The 25,234-nt window shown below is 41.7% G+C and overlaps 1 protein-coding gene across 2 annotated transcripts in view; it reads left to right on the top strand.

The window, feature by feature from the left end:
* The window catches only part of fgf14 (fibroblast growth factor 14), a 113,464-nt gene that overhangs the window by 62,253 nt on the left and 25,977 nt on the right, over nt 1-25,234 (top strand). Inside the window, exons 1-3 of one of the 2 annotated variants that reach the window (XM_085384394.1) lie at nt 12,039-13,243; nt 20,764-20,874; nt 22,027-22,130. In XM_085384394.1, coding sequence (XP_085240520.1) covers nt 13,051-13,243; nt 20,764-20,874; nt 22,027-22,130 — 408 coding nt within the window. In that variant the 5' untranslated portion in view covers nt 12,039-13,050. Of the gene's footprint in view, nt 1-12,038; nt 13,244-20,763; nt 20,875-22,026; nt 22,131-25,234 lie in introns of those variants that run through there. The other variant, XM_085384393.1, reaches the window with a different exon arrangement.

The raw sequence follows: 25,234 nt of genomic DNA on the forward strand, positions 1-25,234 counted from the left end.
TGTTTTTTTGTCTTTTTCTTCATTTCAGTTGTTGTCTTCATGCTGTTTCCTCGTCTCATCTGACATGGATGTTGACAATTAATGTGAAATATGAATTCATATATAGTAAATACCTGTTGCCAAAAGATGATCGATAAGTGTTTTAAAGCACCCTGAAACCCACTATCAGCTTTTGGTTTATCACTACTGACTCTAATATTAGTTACTGCTCACTTCCTCTTGTTAGGTCATAACTCTGCACTGAGATCACTGCTGTTTACATCATGTTGTCAGATCTTTTATGAGTATTGACTGACACAGAGATGATTTCGATAAAGTGATGAGACCCAGTGGGCTATCATCATCAAGACTCACATGTCCGCACAGCATTTGCGATGTTGCCCGTTTTGGCCACTTGAGGGCATCTTGGTTGTCTTAAGAATACAGCTTCTTTGTTCTTCAGTGAAACGCTTCGCTTTCGATCCAGTCCAGTAAATCTTCTGACAGATGGTTGCCTAAGTGCACTGGAACATTTAGAATCTAAATATAGTGCTTACATTCAGGACAATGTACCGACATGACACACTGTTAGTTTCCCAGAAAAGGAGCTTATATTTAATTCACTAGAATCTTTTTTAAAAATTATTTTATTTTTACGATACACGTTGCTGCATGCAAATTAAAGTCGATGGGCTTCCATTTGAATTATTTATTGTCATTATAAAAGACATCACAGTGCACAGAAATGTAGTTTTAGGGAAAGAACGTGAACTTTTTAGAGTGGAAGCACATATGCTCTGTGCAGAGCAGCTCCTCTCCTTGGTCATTACTCTAATCCTGCAGCAGGGTCCTGCTGAGCTCTGCACTGCTCTCTAGTGGCTAAAATGTAGTAAAGCAATTTCAAAGAAGTAAAAGAATTATAAAGACAGTAAAGAGAAAAGAGTCCACATTATCTTGACAGTTAAACTATCAATATGCTATAATGTGTCAAGTCAAAAAGTAAACATCTAAATAGGAATATAGTCGATAATTTATACTGTGAGCAACATAATAAGTTGCTCATTTGGTGGATGAGGTCCTACATCCCCTGAAACCTTGTTACAGTGGAGTCACAATATTTTAGTGCTGTTGCTGTTGTTTCCTGTAAATGAATGAATATGGCAGGCTGGGAAATGCCAGTTTATTGCACACATAACCTAAACTCTACCTATGATACTTCTTTTTGTTTAAAATATAAAGATAAAAAGATAAAAGAGCTTCATGTTTGCATGCACAACTAACAAAATATTGCAAATCTGAACCACAGATTTCTGTGCAAGAAAATTCTCCTTCCAAATGTGTGCACGGCACTATAAGTAACTTTTAGGTGACTTGTCTTATGAAGAAATCCTATTAAACATGCAGAGCCACTGAGCAGGTGTCAGCACCATCACCAATTCGTCCTTTAGCAAGAAAAAAGACGGACACACTGCCAGATTCATAAAGAACAAAACTAGGAGTCCTGTAACAGATGGTATGGCCCACACACAGCTGTGATCTCAACATCATTGAGTCAGACTGTAGCCTAAATCCACCGAGTCCAGCAACTTCTCTAATATTCTTGGAACAAGCTGTCTGCCAAGTACTTTAAAAAAAAACTGTAAATTTGTACTCAGGAGAAGTGGAGGTGTTTTTTAAGACCCCCTCTGATGAAGATTTAACCTTGTTAACGTGTCCATATGTTATATTCTATGTGCTAGAAGACATAGCTCGAGTAAAATAAGTAGACACCCCTGCAGTATGCCAGTTACAGCTTCAAAACCAGATTCTCTTTAAAGGGCACATGTGATTTAGATTTCTTCATAATAGATCAGCCTCAGATTTCACAGAGCACCCCGTTAACACATGTTGTGTTCAGTCGATTCTGTATTTAAGTGTATTCTTCCAATCAAAGAAATGTCTTACCTAATTTGGCTTATCACTTTGTTGACAATGGCTTCTCGCCAAGTGTTGCTGAAAACTGATGTGAGCACCTGAGGACATTTCTTGGGCCTATATCAAACCTGTGGATTGTTTTGGTGTATTTTTATTTTTAAAGTAATCTGAAAAAATGTAGTCGAATGTACTTTAATGTTTTCCATATTCATTTGATGAAGATGCTTTTCCATATTTTGTTGTTATTTTGTGTTTTTTCGACATCTACAGCTGAAACTGAGTGTGTCCAGTGGCATATTGCACCTATTTGAATATAAACCTTACTATCTGAGTATATATTAGATGTGAAATTTTTGATGTATTCATAGTTGTGGTAACACTTGATCTATGACAGTTAATGGGCGTCTGAGTGTGCTGTAATGTCTCCTGGTTAATTACTGCTGTCATACTTCGGTATTAACCTCATCACTTCAGACTAGTCCCCTTGTCACTTGCATTAGCTCACAGTCAAACACACATCACTTCTGTAGTGGCAGGACATCATCAGTGTTTTTGTCTTCCTTTCTCCTCAGAGCCAAGAGGGTCACACCAGTCAAAGTGCAGCACCAGCTAATGAAAGTTAGCGCCATAATTCTGGTCATTACAGACATCATCAGTATTTCATTGTCTCTTGTGGAAAGCTTTATTAGTCTTCTCAATCAGAGGTGACCGAGGTCCTATTCATACTTAGTTATTAAAGATCTATGGTCCATATTATATGAGCACACCTTAATAGACCTCAAAGAGGAAACATTAAAAGGAGTGCAATGTGAAACACATCTATTTGACAGAATATTTTATAGAGCCATCATTTTTATGGTTATGGCTCCAAGTCATTCATTACCAACAGCACATTTGTCATGTTGTAGTAATGGATATTTTTATAATTTATATACAGCACAAGCAAGGTTGTGCATTTTTTCCCGAGTACAGTGAATACAGAGCAGACATTACAGAATCAGATCACCTGCTGTCTGGGATGACGGTGGGCTGGTACAGCTCTTGTTGCACTGTTGTTATATTTTATGGTATTGGAGAATTTGTAGCTATTGTTGAAATCACATCCTCAGCTCTAATGATGCTGCACTACAAAATGTTTGAGAATCTTAGCTAATCAGCCTTTTTCATGTCGAGACTACTGCTTATCACTTCATTGTCCGTGAGATAAATGTGAAGCTGGAGCCGTGAATTGGTGCCTTTTAATGCTCTGTAATTACGATAATTGTCACATCCCATCTGAAAACCTGTCACAAGGTGTGGGCTGATTCTCACTTCAAGTGCAACATGTCCTGGGTTTTGATCCTGGATGAGTACGCATTTGTCACAGCCCGCCTCAAAGCAGAAATATATTTACAAATACATAATAGACTTATAGAAGAGCTATTTGTCAGCACAGTCGGTAGTGTGAGACACTTGTGGATGGGTAGGAGTGCACATGCAAAGCAAAGGAAAGAAAGTCTGAAAGAAGGAATCTGATGTAGTTCATCCAGCTGATCACTTACATCTGCAGGAGAAAGCACAACCAGAAACAAAACAGAGACACCTAGTGTCCAAATGGCCTGTGGGATTGTGACACGGTATAGGTGATTTAATTAATAAATGCAAAAACACAAATTTGAAAACAGCAGTTTGTCATTTTATTGGAATTATGTGTCAGATTATATCTGGCTGTGACTAGCTGCCAAAAACCCAAGGAGAAAATCCATGACACAATAATACACGTTATCAAAGTATGCACCATACAGGCATGGTGAGCGTGTGCACGTGGAAAGCAGACATGCACATCTTCTTAAACATCGACCTCGATGGGGCTGTCGATCAGCCGCTTCCTCTTTCGTGCTAATTGATTTTGGCTTGTTCTTTCAAGAGGACTGGCAAGCATAAATGTAAATATGTAGTGTGTGTGTGTGAGAGAGAGTGGGGGGGGGGGAGGGAGAGAGAGAGAGAGTGAGTGAGGGAGCAGAATCAGTTCACAGTAATGTGTAAAAGGTGTCAGCAGTGATGATGTTATCAAAGGTAGCCATTAATCCTGACAGACCTGTGCTGTTCTTACATCTGCATATCCAATATCATTTGTGTATTGCACTTAAACACACACACACACGGTTTTGCTTGGCTGGCCTTTTATCTTAAAAATGTGAGTTACCTGATTGAAAACTATGCTGCAGACACGACTACATGAATATTCTTTACATTCACATCAGAACTCACTGACCTGATTTTCTTCATGTCTTATTTTTGAACTCACAAACAGAACTTGACCTGACCTGGCGCCACCCTCATTAACATTATATGAAGCACCGAAATACACAGAGGTCCTTCACCTGCGTCGGGAAATGATTAATATTAATGTGCACACCTATCCACTTCACTTGGCTTTGGTTTAGACACCTCTGTATGCATATTCACTGACAAGCAAAACAATAAAATATGCACACATGCAAGCACACATTTTTGTGCGCCTGGTGTCAGCCTTAAAATCCGGAAGCAGGCGATGCCACAGGGGCTCAGAGTAATTGATATTCTCCCACACTGCCCAGGGCTTCTCCAAGGAACCTCACTCTGCAGTGCTGCTGACAAGGCACATTCCATCACTGCTGCAGACTTAAAATAGGATCAAAGGATGAAGCTGTGTGTGTGTGTGTGTGTGTGTGTGTGTGTGTGTGTGTGTGTGTGTGTGTGTGTGTGTGTGTGAGATACAGAAAGAGAGAATGAAGCGGGAATAGAGGATGTGTATGACCAGTATGTTGACTCTCCGGTGAACTGTGACATTGTTTTGCCCCAGCATGTCTGACTTTTGGCCTCTCCTCTTTTCATCTTCTTTTGCATTTGCATCTATCGCTCCCTGTATACATCTGTTTACTCGCTCATATTAGTCCTTAAACACCCCCAAATTAGTTATGCATCATATTGGACTGTTTGTTTTTGAGCTTTTGTTGAGTTTTTAACTAAACACTGCAACCAAGAGGCGACTGAGATCAGTTGGATCACTGCCACTAGTGCAAAATTTGTCTCGTTTCACTTGCAAAAATCGGCTGTCTCAGCTTTAAATGTGGCAGCAAAGCCTCCAGACATATCTGATTTTTGAGTGACCTTCCATTTCAAAGCTAAAGTTGCCAAGAAGACTTAATAAGGAGTTTTGTTTAAGCAAAACACCATTATGAGACCCCTCATTCAATAATTATGTCCCCACAATCCCATCCTCTTTCTTACTCATTTTTTTTCCACTTTTAGAAGACTATTTTGTTTTATTTTGCGCTAGTTCAGCAACAAAAGTGTTAACTACCTCTTTTTTAGTTGACTTTAGACAATTGGTGAGTGAAGCTAACAGTTTGAAGCCACTGTGTTTCATTAATGTCTCCGTCGGAGGGCCCCACACCTCAGGCCCACTTTAATCTCATCCCCAGAGAAAGGGCAGTGCTCCATCACACTCGCAACAGAGAGACATATTGTAGTGTGGCCATACATATTCTCTGGTGGCATATTTAGTATACCTAGGGGCAATTATGTGATGCACATTTAAGTGATTTTTATAACACTCTGCATGAGATGATGAAGCGGCTATTTAAAGGTCTGTGGGCAGAGACGTAGTGTGCGAGCTGTTCCACATATTCAGAAGTCAGTCTCTCTGAGGTTGTTCTGCCACTTTTTTAAATGTATAATTTATTCACAGTGAATGATCTCACTCACAGTAAAGCAACAGTTACTGCTTCTTGGTTGACCTCGTGGAAGCTCATTCATTCATATATTCCTTCAGCAATAAGGAGGCAGCAACAACTAGGCCCTGCTTTCCCATCACGCCATATTGGCTGTAACTCACATCACTCACTTATTCATTATTTACTGCTTTCTATATGTGACTTTTCACTGTTGCAAGAAAAAGCTTGTGAACTCAGGATTTCTGTCTTGATGTTGACAAAATCTTGTGTGATCTCAATCTGTAATGAAATTATAGACACAATGTTATTATAGTTTACTGACATTAAATTAAAACCTCAACTCAAACTCAGCGTAAAAAAAACAACATTTTAGAATAACAACAACAAAAATAAAACCTAGAAGTTTGAAAAAAAAAAATATATATATATATATTACATATCTATTGAGGTATTTAGTAACATGTTTACTGAGACTTTGGATGTAAACCACAGCACTATACAACACTGTAAATCATCTGTGTTTTTATATGCACTGATTTTCCTAAATCTTGCCTCTGACATGTGCCCTCAATCCAGTAACAAAAGACATAACAACTCTTGACAAAATCTTACACACTTACCAATACATACAGTGGGGCAAAAAAGTATTTAGTCAGCCACCGATTGTGCAAGTTCCCCCACCTAAAATGATGACAGAGGTCAGTAATTTGCACCAGAGGTACACTTCAACTGTGAGAGACAGAATGTGAAAAAAAAATCCATGAATCCACATGGTAGGATTTGTAAAGAATTTATTCGTAAATCAGGGTGGAAAATAAGTATTTGGTCAATAACAAAAATACAACTCAATACTTTGTAACATAACCTTTGTTGGCAATAACAGAGGTCAAACGTTTACTATAGGTCTTTACCAGGTTTGCACACACAGTAGCTGGTATTTTGGCCCATTCCTCCATGCAGATCTTCTCGAGAGCAGTGATGTTTTGGGGCTGTCGCCGAGCAACACGGACTTTCAACTCCCGCCACAGATTTTCTATGGGGTTGAGGTCTGGAGACTGGCTAGGCCACTCCAGGACTTTCAAATACTTCTTACGGAGCCACTCCTTTGTTGCCCGGGCGGTGTGTTTTGGATCATTGTCATGTTGGAAGACCCAGCCTCGTTTCATCTTCAAAGTTCTCACTGATGGAAGGAGGTTTTGGCTCAAAATCTCACGATACATGGCCCCATTCATTCTGTCCTTAACACGGATCAGTCGTCCTGTCCCCTTGGCAGAAAAACAGCCCCATAGCATGATGTTTCCACCCCCATGCTTCACAGTAGGTATGGTGTTCTTGGGATGCAACTCAGTATTCTTCTTCCTCCAAACACGACGAGTTGAGTTTATACCAAAAAGTTCTACTTTGGTTTCATCTGACCACATGACATTCTCCCAATCCTCTGCTGTATCATCCATGTGCTCTCTGGCAAACTTCAGACGGGCCTGGACATGCACTGGCTTCAGCAGCGGAACACGTCTGGCACTGCGGGATTTGATTCCCTGCCGTTGTAGTGTGTTACTGATGGTGACCTTTGTTACTTTGGTCCCAGCTCTCTGCAGGTCATTCACCAGGTCCCCCCGTGTGGTTCTGGGATCTTTGCTCACCGTTCTCATGATCATTTTGACCCCACGGGATGAGATCTTGCGTGGAGCCCCAGATCGAGGGAGATTATCAGTGGTCTTGTATGTCTTCCATTTTCTGATGATTGCTCCCACAGTTGATTTTTTCACACCAAGCTGCTTGCCTATTGTAGATTCACTCTTCCCAGTCTGGTGCAGGTCTACAATACTTTTCCTGGTGTCCTTCGAAAGCTCTTTGGTCTTGGCCATGGCGGAGTTTGGAGTCTGACTGTTTGAGGCTGTGGACAGGTGTCTTTTATACAGATGATGAGTTCAAACAGGTGCCATTCATACAGGTAACGAGTGGGGGACAGAAAAGCTTCTTACAGAAGACGTTACAGGTCTGTGAGAGCCAGAGATTTCCCTTGTTTGAGGTGACCAAATACTTATTTTCCACCCTGATTTACGAATAAATTCTTTACAAATCCTACCATGTGGATTCATGGATTTTTTTTTTTCACATTCTGTCTCTCACAGTTGAAGTGTACCTCTGGTGCAAATTACTGACCTCTGTCATCATTTTAAGTGGGGGAAGTTGCACAATCGGTGGCTGACTAAATACTTTTTTGCCCCACTGTATGTACTTTTAATATTTTAGTTGTGCTATAGTGTAGTGTTTAACATGTTCACTTAACATCTGTTAAGTGATCTTCTGGTTGACACCGGGAGGAGACACAGAGAGAGGGTTGGATCAGGAAGGGCATAAACATCTGTGCCCAATCAAACATGTGGATCCTTCTGCAGCTGCAGCCCCTGAAGGAGCAGCTGAAAAAAAGCAACTTTCACAGGACCAAAGAAACATTATGGAAATACACAGAGAAGAAAATGCTTTTCTAAAGACTTTGGTGTTCATTAGTTCACCATTAGAAAACTGTCTACAGATGGTGGAAATTCCCTGTTGGTATTCTTTCAATTACCGGGCATCCTGCAAAGAATGTGTAATGGAACCCAAGTGTACCAGCAAACACAGAAATGTTTACAACTTACTAAAAACTTTGTGTCCACTACAATAAAAATGCTAAATGGGACTGTTTTTTTAAATGAAAAGACACCACAAAGGGAACAAAAGGCCACTGAATGTTGCAGAACACTACTTAAACAAAAACTGAACAAGTGATTCCAGCCAATCAATGTCAATTGTGCATCAATGTATTCTTCCAATGACATATAAACTAAAATTATCACTAAAACTCCAAAGCACTGTATTTTCAGATCAAAGCAAATTACCTTTATTATTATTGGCGTGGTTATATTTAACCTAAAATTCCGACACGTTTTGGCACACAGACCTTCATCAGGTCGAAAATACAGTCCATGAACACAATGAATCTTCTCTAGTGTGTTCCACCATTAGAGGCATTAGACGTATGGTGTTCAACCAGTAGCAAGAGTAAAACTTCACCAACAGGAGGATTCTTTAGTAACGTGGACCAAAAATCCAAAGAGGATCAAACATTCACGAAATTCCGAATAAGACAGAAAAAGACGGCACATACAAAGATAACACAAAGGCATCTTCAAGTCAAATAAAGCTTATAAAACAAGGAATTAATTTAAAAATATTCTATAGTTTTTAAATAAATTTGACAGTTTTCATAGTTTTAATAATTTTCTTCAGGTCATAAGTGAACGATCTAATAAAGGAATCTCACTCAAAGTGATCAAATGCAAAAATGTTCAGTAATGAGCATGCAAAATAACAAACTAGTTAAGACTGTTCATGATCATGTGCTCGCGATCCCCTGAGCTTTCTGGCCTTTTCCCATCTCCACGGTTTCAGTATGTGCACTTAATTCATGACCACTTAATAAAATTTCTCCACAGTCGCTGCCCCATACAGGCTCTTTATGTGCACTCGTCTATCTTAGCTCTCTGATTAGCTCGGACTATTAAACTCATCCAAACTAATGAGATGCATACACGAGCACTGTAGGATACTTAAAGTCTATAACTGGGCTTGCTAAGCTTTTATTACTTCAGTATATGGACTCATGATATTCCCTGATTAAACAGCTAAAGTGAGGGGAAGAAGAAAAAGACATGGAGGGGTGGGGGGATGACATGAATCTGAGCTGGGAAAAATCATTAGTCCTCTCAAATTGAATTAACTTGCTGTCTTTGATAATGCAATGTAATTTCATTCTGTAAAGTTAAGGTTCTTTTATATCGTCGAGCCTCAGAAGTGCTGAGTCCTGCTGCCTGGTTTTTCTATCAGGATAGGTGATAAAACAACATGCCCCCTCCTACTATCCTCAAGCAAAGTCTCAGCAATAATCAAATGGGTTGTTTACTTCAGCTCTGTGAGTTGCCATTTGCTTTGCCTCAGCAGCAGGACATCTAACTAAGATAATTTCATTTTCTCAGAGGAGATTGGATTTAAATGATTTGACCTGATGAGGCTGTGGTTGCATTAATTGCAGCTTCTGCTTTGTCGAATCTTTGTGAATGAATCTTGGTTTCCAGGGTTTTCCATAAAGGCCAGATGTGCACGGTGTTATGCTCAGTGCCACACAAATAATAGAGGTTCAAAAACCGGCATTGGCGTGCCTTGTATTTTATAACTGTTGTTAGTTAATGTCTTGCAGATTCCAGCCTAAGGCAACATTTAGCCTTGTGTTTGCGGGCAGCCTCAGACAAAGTGTCCACATCTGTTTATCTAACTGCCTGTCTCTGTGACCCAACTTAAAGAATGAGTGAAGCTTTTAGGGCCTTCCTGAAGAAATTACTGTGAACAGCTCAGGGCAGACTGTCAGTTTGCTGTAACCATGTTAGAGCCTAGAAGGTGCAGTATAAATGGGGTATTAGAAGTCACGGGGAAAACACTTGGCTTATAGGTCTTTGGAATGGGCCTGCCATGGACCCTCATTCATTCACACACAGACGGAAAAAAAATGTAGGTAAGTGCGCTTTTGTTTTACTCTTCGACTGTTTGACGGGGTTTTCGATGCTTTTTTGCAACCACTGCTGTGTTTAGCTTAAAGGAAAGAACTGCCCTAGATTGCACAGTGTTGTCTCTGACTAGACTTCCACATGTGAATTTATGTGCTTTGAGGAAAAAGCTGTTCATGTATATTATGCCCATGCTGTGAGACTGAAAGTGGAAAGGTTATAGTTCACCAGCCTCCCTATATATATATATATATATATATATATATATATATATATATATATATATATATACTCAAAGGGGAAGATGCATATTTCTTGTGCAGTCAGGCGATGTAACCCAGAGGAATAAAGAAAATCCATTATATTTGTGAGCTTAAGTAGAAGCCCTCTGCGATTCATAACCGTCACGGTGACAGTGCCGCTCTGCAAAGTTGCTGTGGGACCATTGTTGAGCTGACAGTGTCCGCTGCTGGTTGGAGCGTTAACTGCATGTCTCTCAGAGCACCGCAGCAGCAGGAGGCTCCTAGGACATAAACTTTTAATGCACCCACGATATGTGCTCAATCTAGTGGGATGAGGGGTCGGGGGAAAAGCACACAAGCCCACGCATAGCGGGTTGAATGTCTTTTGTGAACCTATGTGATCTATAAAGAACATTTTAAAGCGGAATTCGTGTTTTGTTTTGTTTTTTTAAAAATCACTAACAGCGCTTTCATCCAGCTGTTATAAACCTGCTCATCTGTCCTCACACATTTTTCCCGTTCCTTTGTCACTTTAGTCAATCTTATATGTGTACATCTGCTGGATATCAACAGGTGTGTGTGTGCATGTGTGTGTGTGCATGTGTTTGTGTGTGTTGTGAACGCACATCAGAGCTATTCAGTACAACACTTTAGTCCCCCGTGAGCCAGGCTCTTTAATTACAGCCACAAACAGCAGATGGCTCTCTTGAGTTTTAATTTCTGTGCCTGTGATTGAGAATTGGATGATATTTATCCCCAAATCAACGAAAAGGATCAGACGCCTCAACCTCGCCCTGGCATTTATTGCGTGGATCAGAGACGTCTCGGTCAGCGTTTAAATTCACATGCGGGTCGTGAGTGGAGTGGAGTCTCTCTCATTTACTCGTGATTTACCGGAGGCATTCGCGCTGTCTCGTGGCTCGTGGACGTTTAAGTAAAGGTTATGATAACCGACTGAAGAAATGACACCCCCACACTCGCGACCCACCTCCATGATGGTGCAGAAATCAGAGACGCTGTCCCTGGTGCTGAAGGCGCACACAGCAAATGGAGCGCGCGACTTGAATCGATCTTAATTAGAACAACATAAACAGGTTTCATGAGATGGAGCTAAATAAATAAATAAATAACAAAGAACAAGAGTAGCAGTAATCCACTCACTATATGTGGAAATATATGGACTGTCCTGTGATAATGAGGTGAAAGGGAGTTCATAATGGCACACTGTCCCCTCGCGTTTGGCTTTCTTATTTCCACATGAGTGGTAAAGGGAATGTAGCTTTCTAAAGAGTCCAAACTAAAGCGTTAAAAACTGAAATGCTACTATCTAACGGCTTCAGACAGTCTGTCGTCCCCCCCCCCCCCCCCCCCCCCCCCCACACACACACACACACACACACACACACTTTCTCTCTTCAAGCAGGGGCTCGGTTGTCAGGAGGGAGGAAGTGGGAGGGGGTGCAACCTCTTCAAGTCGTGCACTAACGAGTGGTTAGGACTTGTTGATGGGAAACGTTTGTTGATCTGGGGCATATAAACAAGCACTTCCTACCCCGTCCACCCCCACCCCACATTTCTTTTTTTTTCTTTCAGCGTTGGAAAATAAATTGCGCCGTTTGTCTGTGGTGTTACTTTCTTCCCTTATTCCCACTGCGCACTGATCGCTATGCATTCGTTTTCCTCGCAGTGGGCTCTTTTGTGAACATGCACTGGGTCGAATTGTGTGCTGGTCGCCGGGGGGTTTAAGTTTAATGTATTTGTATGCAGCTTGTCACACAATGCAGACGTCATCTCCACATGCAGGATCAGCTTTGGGTATGTTTTTCCCTCCCTGGATCCTATCGCGCCCAGTCGCTTGTGTTGTGAACACTAGCCGACACGTCGACTGGTAGTTGGAAAATAACTTGGTATTAATTCCACATAACAACTCTGGCTCGGTTGCGCGTTCCTCTGTATTCCCAACTGTGTTTCTCTCGTTCGGTCATCGCGGGGTCCCTGTCGCCGATTGCTTCTTGCAAACTTGGGAGCTGGATTCGCCCCGAGCTGCTGTGCCTTGAGACGGGTTGTGATCTTCGTAGGAGGCGCCTGTGTTTGTTTAATTGCTGGCGGCGCACATGCACGGGCGTCCCCACCGCAGACTAAAGACTGACTTCAAAAAAAGCAATCTCGTCTGGCAAAAGGAGAGGGGGAAAAAACGGAGTGTGAAAGGAGGAAAGAGCAGGTGAGATTTCACCGAGCGGACGAGGAAGCCCGTGCTGGACATTTAAGGAGGCGATGCTGCTGATTATTTCACAGACAATGAACAAACACATCACAGCACAGGTATGAATAATCCTCGGAAATATTCGGAATCAAGACTGTAGTCAGTGATGTGCTGAATTACGCATGAACTGATCTAATTTTTTTCCACCATGCTCAAGAATTTTTCGAGTTATAGTGACAGCTGGTTTAATCCCCTAATTATCATGTAGTATTTTGATTTTTTTTGATTTTTTTTAAAAAGGAAAGCCAGCTTTTAGAAATATTTATTTGGCATTTGACATAACGGAACGAGCCACATAGCCGCCACCATGGGACTGTGACCCGGGCTGCGAGCTCTGAGAGGCGGCTGTTTGAATAGTCCGTGCTCCGAGTGCAGACTGGACCTGAGCAGTTGTGACATTTTGAGCCATGGCTGCTGCTATCGCAAGTGGGCTGATCAGACAGAAAAGACAGGCACGGGAGCAGCATTTAGACCGACCCTCCACCAACCGACGGAGAAAGAGCCCCAACAAGAACAAGGGGCTCTGCAATGGGAACCTGGTCGACATCTTCTCCAAAGTGCGCATCTTCGGCCTCAGGAAGAGGAGACTACGGAGACAAGGTCTGGGAACTTCAGAGTGTGTATTCAGTGTAAACATGTGCATACATTCAACCACTGGTTGATCGCTTAATTAGGACTGCACTATAAAAAAAACAACCTTGGAGCCAGGGCAGCGAGGGGGCGAGTCAATAATGTTTGCTTTTTATTTATTAGACGCATTTGCCACGTTAAACCTTTGTGCTCCAAAAAAAAAAAGTTAAAGTTGATTATGAGAAGACAGAGCACCATGTTTTGTGTATGTAGTCGAGTTGGTTGAAAATAACCAACATTCCTCTGATTTCTATGCAGACCCAGGTAGCTGACGGGCTCCTGACGAGTTGTACCAAATGGTTTAGACAGGTTTACGTAGCTGTCACCTCTGTGATTCTAAAAAGGGGTCTGATCGCCATGAAGCACATACAGAATATGCTGAACTGCTGTACATAAGTAGATTACAAGAAGCCCAAAATGAAACTCATTTCTATGCAAGTAAAAGGTCAGTATCGCTGGAATGGAGATTACTCCTTTCAAACATAATTCCTCCACCCCCACCACCATCCTAGCATAATTCTTCAATTTCCAAAGCCAGTGGCCTCCCCTCTTGTTCCGAATGATATTCCGTGCAATTATGAACACGTCATGAACATTTCTTGGCTGTAAAGTGGCAACCTGGGATTGCTAAAAGAGCAATATCAACAATTAGCTCACTGCTGGAATCACTAATAGTGTTTTCCCTTAGAAAAAGAAATGAGGGTAATTCATTTAGGGAGAAAATGACTCCGGTCATTTCCCCCTTGTTAGTGAATGATTGAAGGCAGCTGCATGTTTCTCTCAGAATCATCAGGTATCAGACCTGTTGCACCACACATGCTCTAACTCCAACAGATTGAACCCTCTTGGCAAGCTGCATTTGTTTCCTCTTTATGTGCACGGAAGCAGCGTTTACTCTTTCATCTTGTCCACAAAGAGAGCCATTTTGATTGCTGAGTCTCTCTGTTCATACTGGAGCAGAACAACACCATGAAGTGTCTGCTTCACCAGCCCTTAGTGATTACATGTATTAAAATGGCTTTGATGAAAGAGGATCCGTATAATAGCCCGTAGAGGACACATCTGGCCATGGGTGAGGGTGCACGAGAATGGAAGGGTATAACCAGCTATCCTCCAGGCTGCTGTTTCTGCGTCTGCCCACAGTGTGCATGTGGTGGGATGTGTATGTGTGGCTGCCCCATTTTTGTCTGTGTGTGTATTTAATTGTCCGTCCTCTTGTGTCACCTCCGAATTGGCTTGTGGCGCATCTATCTTTTCATTTGAAATTGTCAACAGCATCCAGAAGCCCTCGCAGATCACAGATGTGGACAGACGACGCTGTCCACATCTGTCAATACAAGGGCCCGTATGCTGGTGTTTCCTTTCATTGGGGCGGCGTGTGCTTCAGTCTGCTCTGAGTGCAGAGATGTAGATGCCAAGTCAGCCTTCACTGGCAAGCATAAAATGACAACATCACACCTGGATCGGCCATTTTCTGGAGCAACACACGGCCTCTTGAATTTCAAATAAGTGACGGTAATCCACAGTAACAGCTAAAGCACAAGTGTTGGTGAACTGTGTCACAAGTCTGCCCGGAAGATGAGGGACACTTCACATAAAATCAAAGTAAGAATTCAAGGAGGGGGAAGCTCCTTTAAAATGGCCGTTTTCTCCTTAGTTTTGAGTGTCTCGTTATAACAAACACTGTTTTCCTTTCCTTTCTTTCTGTACTCGTTCTGATTAAAGGCCCTAATGGGGAAAATACCTCATTAATTTCAGTCTCACATGAACTGGGAAAATCTCTATCGACTGATATGCGACGTTGTTGCCGGGGTGCTCCCTGCCACTGTTACTGTTCTCACTGCTTCATCTCTCTCTCTCTTTCTCAGACACTTCCTTTCCTTCTCTCCCTTCTTTCCTTCTTTCCACTGTGTTAGCATGAGAGCACAAAGCTTAGGAAGACTAATGACTTGTTTGCTGTACTTAATTTAATATTGAACCCTGAAAAGATGTTTCTTTGCCAGCGAATAAAACCCAAATGCACCACTGATCACATAGGTTGCGCTAACGTGCTCGGACGTACACATTTGTCGTCATTTCCCAGGTGACAAAAACACTGGGCTCTGACAGCTGAGCCTAAACAGACTGTGGTGCTTCAAATTCCTTCTCAGATGTGTCAGAATGAGGGAGTTGGGGTGAATTAAAAGGAATCCCTAAGTCTAGTATTCCCTTTGGGTTTAAATATTGATCTTGTGAGTCAGACACTATGGGCTGCATTGATTGGCATTGACTTACAGTGTGTATCAAAGCCTGAGCATTCTCCGTACAGAAAATGATCAGTTGGCACTTTGTATTTGAGCTTGTTTTGTTGCAGTTGATCATTAAGCCGCACAGATGTGGCTCCCTGACATCTGTCAGTACCTCGGGGGATATGCTGCGTGGAAGCATTTTGTTTGCCGTCCTTCATATCAGCTTTAATTTTAAATCCATGCTTTTTGATAGCAAATACAGAGCCAGTGATCGCCATAATTTTTTAGGGGATTAGATGGGAGTTATAAATCCTATTACACTCAAACCCAGTAAGCGAGCCGGGGGCACACGTGGCTTGGACTTGCCTATAATCTCGCTGCTGTGGCTCTAATTATCTCCCGCCAGATTAGATCCCTTAATTATTAGATAACGTTACATTAGATTACCCTATACGTGATCTAAAAAGCCAGCTGAGATGAGTGATTTCCCGCTCCCTGGCTGTTTATTCAAGCACATGTTGACAGGACAGAGCAGTGCGTCATCGGTCAGCCTCCAGTGTCTGTGCTGAGTTATTGGATGAGATGTCAGCGATGTTGTTGATGAAGGAGGAATAGGAAAGGAGTGAGAACGCTGCTTTGATCGCCTTTCATATGACAACACAAGCGAGAAGGGTTTTTCCTTTGTAGGCTGGAAAAGCCCTTCTCCTATTCTAGAAACATCCAAAGTGGGTCAGGCAGGGCAGGGCTGACAGGAGTCTACAAGTATTGCTGCAGCTGTGCCTGTGTGTTTGTGTGTGTGTGTCTCCTTGTACCCCACATGTTGCTTGCTTACTTTGTACTGAGGTGAGTATGTTCCCCTGCACACACACACACACAGAGGGATGACACAACAGAAAATAAGAGAGAAAGGGGAAGAGGGAACTGCAGCGAGGTCGCTTCACAACTTTCCCGTCACAGCTGAATTTATACACAGAGAGGATTACTGCTACAAAACAACACAATTTGAGGTCTTACGATTCCGATGCTCTCTATTTTCCAAGGAAACCCCCCGCTGATGCCAAGCCGCAACTCAGTTTCCTTAGAAACAAAGCATGTAGAAACATACAGTGCTTCAGTTGTAATAACCAATAATGCGACTGGGAAAGTCCAGTGAGATTAGAGGCTGGAGACTCCATCTGTGATAAGCAGCATTGTTGTTTCACTGTTTGGGGCTGTTATATACAGAGTCGTCTTCATACAGACAAGAAAAGAAATAAGTAAGAAAAGAAGCACGAGTCAAAGACCTCGTCGACTTAGAGAACACCACAGAGACGTTTTCAAAGCTCTTCTGGATTTTAAAGAGTGTACGCACCATATCAAGCTTGTCTGACAGGACTGAAAATGCTGTGTCACTCTTAAAGCCCTCAATCCTTCCTTTGTGTGTTTGCTTCTGAGACCCTTCATTCACTCCCATTCTAATATTCCTGTTCTTATTCTCTTCCATTTAGCCACACTTCACACTTGTCTAGTATTTTCTGAATTTGCCCCCCAAAGGAAAAGATAATAAAAGAATAAATGAGTGTAAATAAAACTATTTATTATCTGGAAGCATGTTCAACCTTTAACTTGTGTTGCATTCATGGGTTGCCAGCTTGACTAGGATTACAAAACCCATTATATCACAGGAATGCATGCTAGTGTATTTGTCAGTCATAAATAATTCGCTAGGTATTTAAAAACACGACTGACATATTCATAGAGACACTCCCCAGAATTGGAATAGAGCTCAACTATCATGCACAGTATTACAGAGACTTATCTTCCCCATTTAACAATTGTTTTGTCTCCTCCCCCCCTTTTCAGTCTTCTTTAATTGAAATAGCTTGAATTAGTTTTAATTTGACTTATTTCAGCTCACTCTGTCTGCTGCTCTGAAGTACTTATGATTGAAGCTGAAGGGGAAGTCTGTGTGTGTTAGATATACGGGCTTGCTCGCCTCAGGGAACACAGCCAGTATTTCATGATTTATGGCACGATAGAGGAGCCAAGTTCACCTCACACACATGTGCATCGCACACGCACACAACACAATACGCAGTTATGCAGTTTTAATTATGACAGATGTCCTCGGAATCAATCTCACCTTTCCCTCACAAGAGTTAAATGTTGATCAAAGCCATTTATTGATCACATGTTTGCCAAGTTTGTGTTTCCACATAATAGTATTTGCTCAGGGGAGCTGTGTGTGCTCATTGAATATAAACATGAAAATCTGTGTGTAACACCGGTGTTTGCTGATCTGTGAAGAATTGAGACTGTTTCTAGAGCAAATGGAGACCCAACACCATATTAGTCTGTCGTGTCCTGGAAAGTGCTCTGTGTGTGTGTGTGAGCATGTTTCCCGGCTCTCACTACTGTATGAGAACACACCTGTCTTCAGTGGTCTTAAGGTTGCACGGTTTTCTATCTGACTGCTGGGTACCTCTATGTTTGAAAAAACAAATGCCAGCTGATATAGCATGTGTTTGTGGACCTGGAGACACCTGTTTAAGTGTCTCAAGGTCACATCAAATGTGACGATGTGGAAACATTTGCATCAGGACAGAAGGAGGCAGTTTAAGGGAGGATATCTTAGATAAAAAAGGAGGTTCAATGTCTAAGACAGGTGGTCTCACCTTACCTGCGATTAATATATAGTATTTAAAGGCCTTGACTATCCTGAACACTTGAAATCCTGTTGTAGAGGCAAGAAATAAAATTCACCCCAGATTTTGATGTATTTGTGCACAAAATGCAATAAAGTCGACTGCAAGCTATAACCTAATATTCATCAAATGAGTCATCCTCTGAGCTGGAGATCACTTTGGTCTTAGTGGTATGTGGGATGACCCACAACCTGTAAACTAATTTAAAAATAAGTTGAAAGAGTCTGTACTCAGCTCTGCTGCAATTACTGGTACACATTCCATCTTCTCTGTCCGTCTCTCTTACAAATGAAGAAACTCACATCTACCCCACCTCCTAAGGCTCACACAGTTTAAAGTTAAGGTGCATTAAAAACACCAACCCACGCATAACTTGGTCTTTATGTGCAGCCTGCTGTGAGACGAGTACGGACCATCCACAAGGCTATGCCACAAATATATTCATTACCTTTACTCTAACACAGTGCTGTAAAACCAAAATCATTCAAGCTGAACTCGACTCGAGCCACGACCCCAGCTGCAGGACCTGCAGGTTAGGAGTCTCTCTTTGCAAGACTAAAGTTAGTTATCCGGCTCAGAGGACAGCAAATTTGGACGACTAGGTTGTTTAGCTTCACTAAGTTTGGAACAAAAGGTGTTGAATAATTTTAAACTTGCACAAATTAATCAAAATGTGGGATTTAATTCCATTAATAAATCCACACAATGACTTCTAATTAATTTCCAATCATCCTCGTCATTTATTAAGCGGCATTTGCTGTTTTTTCTAATGTGAGATTCATATTGCACATTGGCTATTGGAGTTTTCATTTTACAATTTAAAGTGTCATTTTTTAAAAGTGTTTTCTGAGCCCAGAAAAGTTGTCATGGGAAGAAAAATGCTATATGCTTATAAGGAAAAACAAAAAAGACGATAACACGAGTGCTGTCGATAATCCTCAAACCAATGGTGCTCATGGAAGGGGGCAATAGCAAAAAGACAAGCTGAAAGATTATGCTAAAAAAGAATGATATTAAAAATCCAAGATCAAGTTCAAGTACTCATATTAGGTTTGGACAAATAATGAGAAATTTTTTTAATAGGCTTTTTAAAGAAGCCATTCTTTAAATTTTAATCTTTCCATTTTCCTTTAAAAATATACAAGTATTAAGCAGAAATCTATAAACCAAAAATTTTGACAAAAACTGAATTTTATTTGTTACATTTTTGAATTTTTTTCTTCTTTTTTTGTCATTTTACTGGCACAAAAGAGGTCTCAAACCAACCTTCACTCTAACAATGCTTTTAGAACGCGTCACATGTATTGTAAGTTCAATGAAAAAGAAGACCAGGGACGATGATCTCTTCACAGTGACATCTGTCTCTGGCTAAATGCCTGCAATGATTTTGACTGAGCTTAGCATTATTGCGAACCAGATAGATGCTGTCACCATCCTGTCAGCCTGAATCGCACACAGCGGAGGCACTCTGACAGTCAGATTCTGCTTTAGCCACCTTTTCATTGTTCTGCTGAAGCAACAAAGCAGTGCAGATGAATGCCATAGCGCCGCTGCTCCCATCCGCCAGCAGAGAGGCATTCTCTCTCCCTTTCAGGGAGCGGGAAAAGGTCTCAGAGCTGGCTAATGCCATCAACTGAAAGAACCATTTCAGAGGAGAATGCCCCGAGCCGCACAGTAACGGGGGGGAAAAGCCCGATGCTGCCCTCAGCAAGACCTCTGGAGCTCTCCTCTGTGGCCTCTCTTTGTTTCTTTCTATATCTCTTCCACATAACTGTACTCACCCACCAACACACACACCGAGTAGCATGCAAGGACTCAGGTGAAGTTGATTCTTCACCTCCCTTCTTAGAATGAAATTTGGTGTGATGGCTGTCTCTACAATAAGTCTAATGTTGATAGTATATGACCTCAGACGCGCAGGTACACAAAAGCACACAGATGAAGAAATATCACAGCACAGCTTGAGAGCAAGCAATATTTTTTTCCAGAGATGTCCCAGTGTGCACCCGCACGCAGGTTTATTAAAATGTGTCCTTTTCTGTGTTGTACTGCTTTTTACTTTTTACATTTCACTTTCACTTTTTGTCATGTTATTGCAAACTGACAAAATGCCAACTAAATTACAATACGACTCGCTGAGCTGCAGCGGCTCTGGGCAATTAAACACTAGTGATTTATTTACAGTAGATATGCGGCTAATTCCCCTGTCGGGGCAGCTAGAAGGGACGGCACGCAGACACTCTCACATCCTACATACGAAGAACCCAGAGAGGGTGCTATTGGGTTCATTATGGGAGTCAGGCAACCACAGATTAATTCTGCTACCTATAATTGGATGGACTATCTCTGAGCAGGATGGGGCTTATGTGCCAGAAAGGTGGCTTGGGGATTTGCTTGTGAAAAACCACCAGCTGCAATACTTTGTGTGTGTCTCGGTGTTTTGCCATAAAGTCCCCGTGAAAACAATTTTCTTTTTGTTGTGTATTAAATCAAAAAAGTTGCATTCTTGAAGTTTATTCTAACTATTCTCTGTTCTTTCTCTTCCCCCCCCCCCCCCCCCCCCCCCCCTTTCCTTCAGATCCCCAGCTCAAGGGTATAGTGACCAGGTTATATTGCAGGCAGGGATACTACTTGCAAATGAACCCCGATGGCTCTCTTGATGGGACCAAGGATGACAGCAGTAATTCCTGTGAGTACCTTGAAATATCTCTTGGACTTGTAGATCAGATTTTTAACAGGTGTCTGGAATAATCTAAAGAAATACTAGCAGAGGTTATAGAAAAGTTTACCCTGTGTAGGTTTCTTGAGCACAATTTTATGTCTGGCTTGTTTCCTGCTCCATATTTATTCTTCTTATACAAAAAAATTAACCAAGCAGTCACCCTCTGCTAATGTCTGGTCAGTATTTTTGATCTTTGGAGCAAAAATGGCTCTTAAATGGAGCCATGGGATCACACAGTTTGGTCCTTTTCCCGAGAGGCAAAGTGGACCAGGAAACAGTAGGCTCAACAGAGAGAAAAAGGTATTATTAGCTTGTTCTGGCACTGCTCCTCTAACACTTCAGGCTAGGTGGTTAATTTGATTCCAGTGCTTGGTGCTAATGCTAGCCTGACACTCTGCATTGTGTCACTTACTCCTGTCAGCAGGAAGAGATGTGGCACATGTCACATGCGGTAGGCTGAAGGGACTTATTGAAACGGTAAGCATTATAGATAGCGTGTCATTTTAACTCCAGGATCAAATTAGGTGTCGGCAGTTGAAACTGACCGCAAGCCATCAAAAAGGAAAGGAAATGAGTGGTTCTGCATTTAGTTCTCTCAGATTTTCTTCTAGGATGCAAGCCTGCCCTTTCCAGTTGCTTGCAGGGTCAGCTGAGTTCATTGCATCCCTTTAGTGCATGTCTCCCAAATACACACCTAATGTCCCAGCCAGGCCAGTCCTCTTGTTTCTCCCCCATACAAACAATACCCATTACCTACCACGAGTCTGCTACAACAACAAGGGTGTTATTAAATCAGCCTCGCACTAGCGGTGGCCCCAATTACAACTGCTTCTCAGGTAGCACTGAGTGGCCAAGGCTGCGCTAGGCTAGTCACGTCCACCAGCTGTGCTGCAATTCATCTTCTGAGATTACCTAAATGCAGCAGTCAGCAGTTGTATTATCCATAGTTTGCAACGCCTTAAAGATAGACATCTTGTGTTTAGATGATGGATTGTTACTTAAATGTTTTACCCCCATCTAGTTAAAGTTTACTTAATGTTTGGTTTGTCTGTTTCAATATTTTTTGGTGAGATTTTGATGAATGTTTGTGTTTGCTTGTTTTACGTGTGTGTTCCCCAGCTTTGTTCAACCTTATTCCTGTGGGCCTCAGAGTTGTCGCCATTCAATCCGTGAAGACAGGGTTATACATCGCAATGAACGGGGAGGGCCACCTGTACACATCAGTGAGCATTCTATTCTATTCTATTCTATTCTATTCTATTCTATTCTATTCTATTCCATTCTATTCTATTCTATTCTGCACGGCTTTCAGTAAGACACCTGTTTTGTTCCTGCATAACACAAAATGAAGCATAATGCTGAAAATGTTTCTATGTGTGGCATCTGTTTATGTTTTGTACCTGTGTACAGCTGTATGCATATAAAATCATCAGTTTTGACATTAAGGCAGACTCCATTTTCAGTAAGGGGGCTTTGACCATGTCTCCAATATTTGCAATACCACATTTGCAACAGGATAATTGCATTTCCGTGAAGCTCAGGGATCCCATTAAGCAGAAATTTATGCAGTCCAATTTTTATTCATCAGCTTAAATGCCTTGCGACTTGTCAGTCTATATGAATTGACATCTGATGACAACGGTCAGGATGCTCAGGATAAAAAACCCCAAAAAACAAAGTGTTTATCTTTTTTACCTCTGTCGGTCTAAAATGCTAAATTACAGGATATATTTTGTCATGTGGCACATTGAAATGTTTAGCACGGCATTCATAAACCTATGCTACATATTCAACATTCATAGCTACAGCGTTATTTATTAGAGTGAGGACATCTGAAGAGCAGCCATTGTTTTTCACTACACAGTCACCCACTATTATTGACGGCCTCTCTTCAAAACAACATGGGCCCGGCAGGTTAGGCAGCCAAGGGAGTGATAAGACCTCACCCAGTCCGCTCTGTCCTCTCCCAGTCACTCAAATCAATCAGCAGAAAGAACATTGGGAGGAGTGACTCTCTGCTGGACAGGGATATCCATCAGAATCATTGTCTCGTCACCTCCTGCTGTGCACATGTTCCTAATGCTCAGAGCACAGACCGGGAATTGCCTTTTTTTTCCCTCATTCATTACCGTAGAGGTTTACAGAGGCTACTTCTCTTACTGTACCATGCACGAGCATTCTTCAAGTATATAGTAGGATTCCCGTCTGCTTAATCACTGCTTGACTTAGGCCAAAAAATGAAATTCATTTGAGAGGATTGACCTAGAATCCTGTGGCTCTTGTTATAGAATTGCACAGTAGGGATTATAAATGAAACCGTGCTAACTATCAGAACACACAAAAAGACACAATTCCACAATTCGTTAAATGCAGGCAGCCCTTTTCTCGTGTAAACACATACTTTAATTAAGACACTTGTTCTTATTGAGATGTTTTTTTTCACCATATACTTACACAGATTGCACATTTATACATTTTCAATTCTTTTGCATGTGCTCCAGTTCACAGAATGATATTGCATTAAACCGGCATAAAAGTAGACTTTGAGCACAGCAGTTGTGTAAATATAAGAATACATGAGATGTGCTCAAAAACATTCCAGAAATCCATCCAGGAAATTCAAAACCTGTACCAATTTCAATCTGACCAACTCTTTTGCAGTGCTTAACTTCTTCCAGTGCTCTTGCTGTTCTGTATAGTCCTTTGAAAGTCCTCTTCTCATAACTTGCACATGTGAAGTTGCCATTTCACCATAGACCTCAAACACTAATATGCAACAAACTAACAACTTTCCTCCCAAGAATCATCGCTGGTATTTTTCTGCGTCATCAGGTTTCTGAGTCGGAGCCGTTCAGTTTCCAAACCTTAAAGCGGTGCATCCAGTCTTGCTCATCCACCATATCCTCTGACAGTGACTCAAATCAAGTCTAGAGTATAACACTGAAACTGCGATTCATAAATTTGCCCCTGAGGGTGAGATTCTCAGCATAGAGTTCTGTTGTAATTTAGTGAAAAGTGTGAAAGAGGACATTTGCCACTAATGACCAGACTTCGATACATGCTAGCGTGCCATCGAGTCTCTGCTCACGGCAGTTTTTTTGGTAAGACCAACACAGTCTTCACTGACTCCTCACTCACTAATCAGCATATTTAGAACTTTGCAAATCAAGCTGTGTATGTTTTGACACAATGGCAGTCATCAAAGCAGTGATCCAAGTTCAGCAGGAAAGCTTGGAGTAGTCCATTGCTTCTCAAGGAGACATCCTTAAAGGAGATAGCAACCAATTTTAGTTCAGTCATGGAGGAGCTGTGACACTTTTTTCACAGCTCAATAAACAAAGCTTCACTGTAATATAGATGCAGTTTGTCAGTGCTTGGGATTCTAACCTACAGTAATAAGAACCTGTAAGAAGAATGCGAGTTAGCTTTGAGTTTCTCGTCCCTCTGTGTGGTTGGTATTTTATCTTTCAGCTTCTTGACATGTTTAGCTGAGCAGAAGTGCTGTGAAGTGGGTCTGGCTCTGCCTGGCCGGAGCACTGTGTTCCTTCAACACCGTTGGCCCTTCTCTTTTTTTCACGCAGCTCCTCTGTTCCATTTGCAGCTTATTTCTGTGCTAATGGAGGTTCTGATCGGCCCTCAACAATCCAACCACCCACTCAAAGGTCTCTTTTTGATTCTTAGTGTGTGAATTAGACCACTAATGGCAGCTCAGTAAGATGTTCTTCATCCTCCTCCATCTTCACCACCCCCTCCTTTCTGCCGCTGCTCTTCTCCTTTTGAAAGAAAGGTGCAGCGTTCCTCCCATTATCACGGTGTTCCTTCACAAGCGACAATCTGACAGTCGACCTTTTCCTACCGATTAGGCGTATTTGATTTTAGTGCACTCACATTTTCAGAAGCTTCTTTGATGGTTATGATAATGCACAAAAACATGCTGATTGGAGACAAACACAGGACACTGAACAACAGTGAAAAACAAGCTGTTGTTATTGGAAAAAAGTGTTCTTTAGTAAGTTCCCTGAAGCGAGGTTAGTTTAATTAATCAGTATTCACTTGGCCAGTTGTACAGTATTCTTTTACATATTAAATGCATTTCTGAGGCTTTTACTGCAATGATATACTTTGATAATGAGTGACACTCGAGGCGGCTCAAAAGGAGAGTTCCCCTCTTGCAGAAAATAGATGGGAAGCCCATTCATGGCCTCTGGTGGTGCATCATATTCTTTTGTGTGAGGCACCCAAGGCGCAGTATGGAGCTCAAATGACAGAGATAACATCAAAGTGACTGCACAGCCTGGCACAAAGGACACACCATGGAATAAAGAAG

This window comes from Rhamphochromis longiceps, linkage group LG16, assembly GCF_057381845.1.
Source record: "Rhamphochromis longiceps isolate RC_006_pf linkage group LG16, R_longiceps_female_GT1.1, whole genome shotgun sequence".
Taxonomy (NCBI): Eukaryota; Metazoa; Chordata; class Actinopteri; order Cichliformes; family Cichlidae; genus Rhamphochromis; species Rhamphochromis longiceps.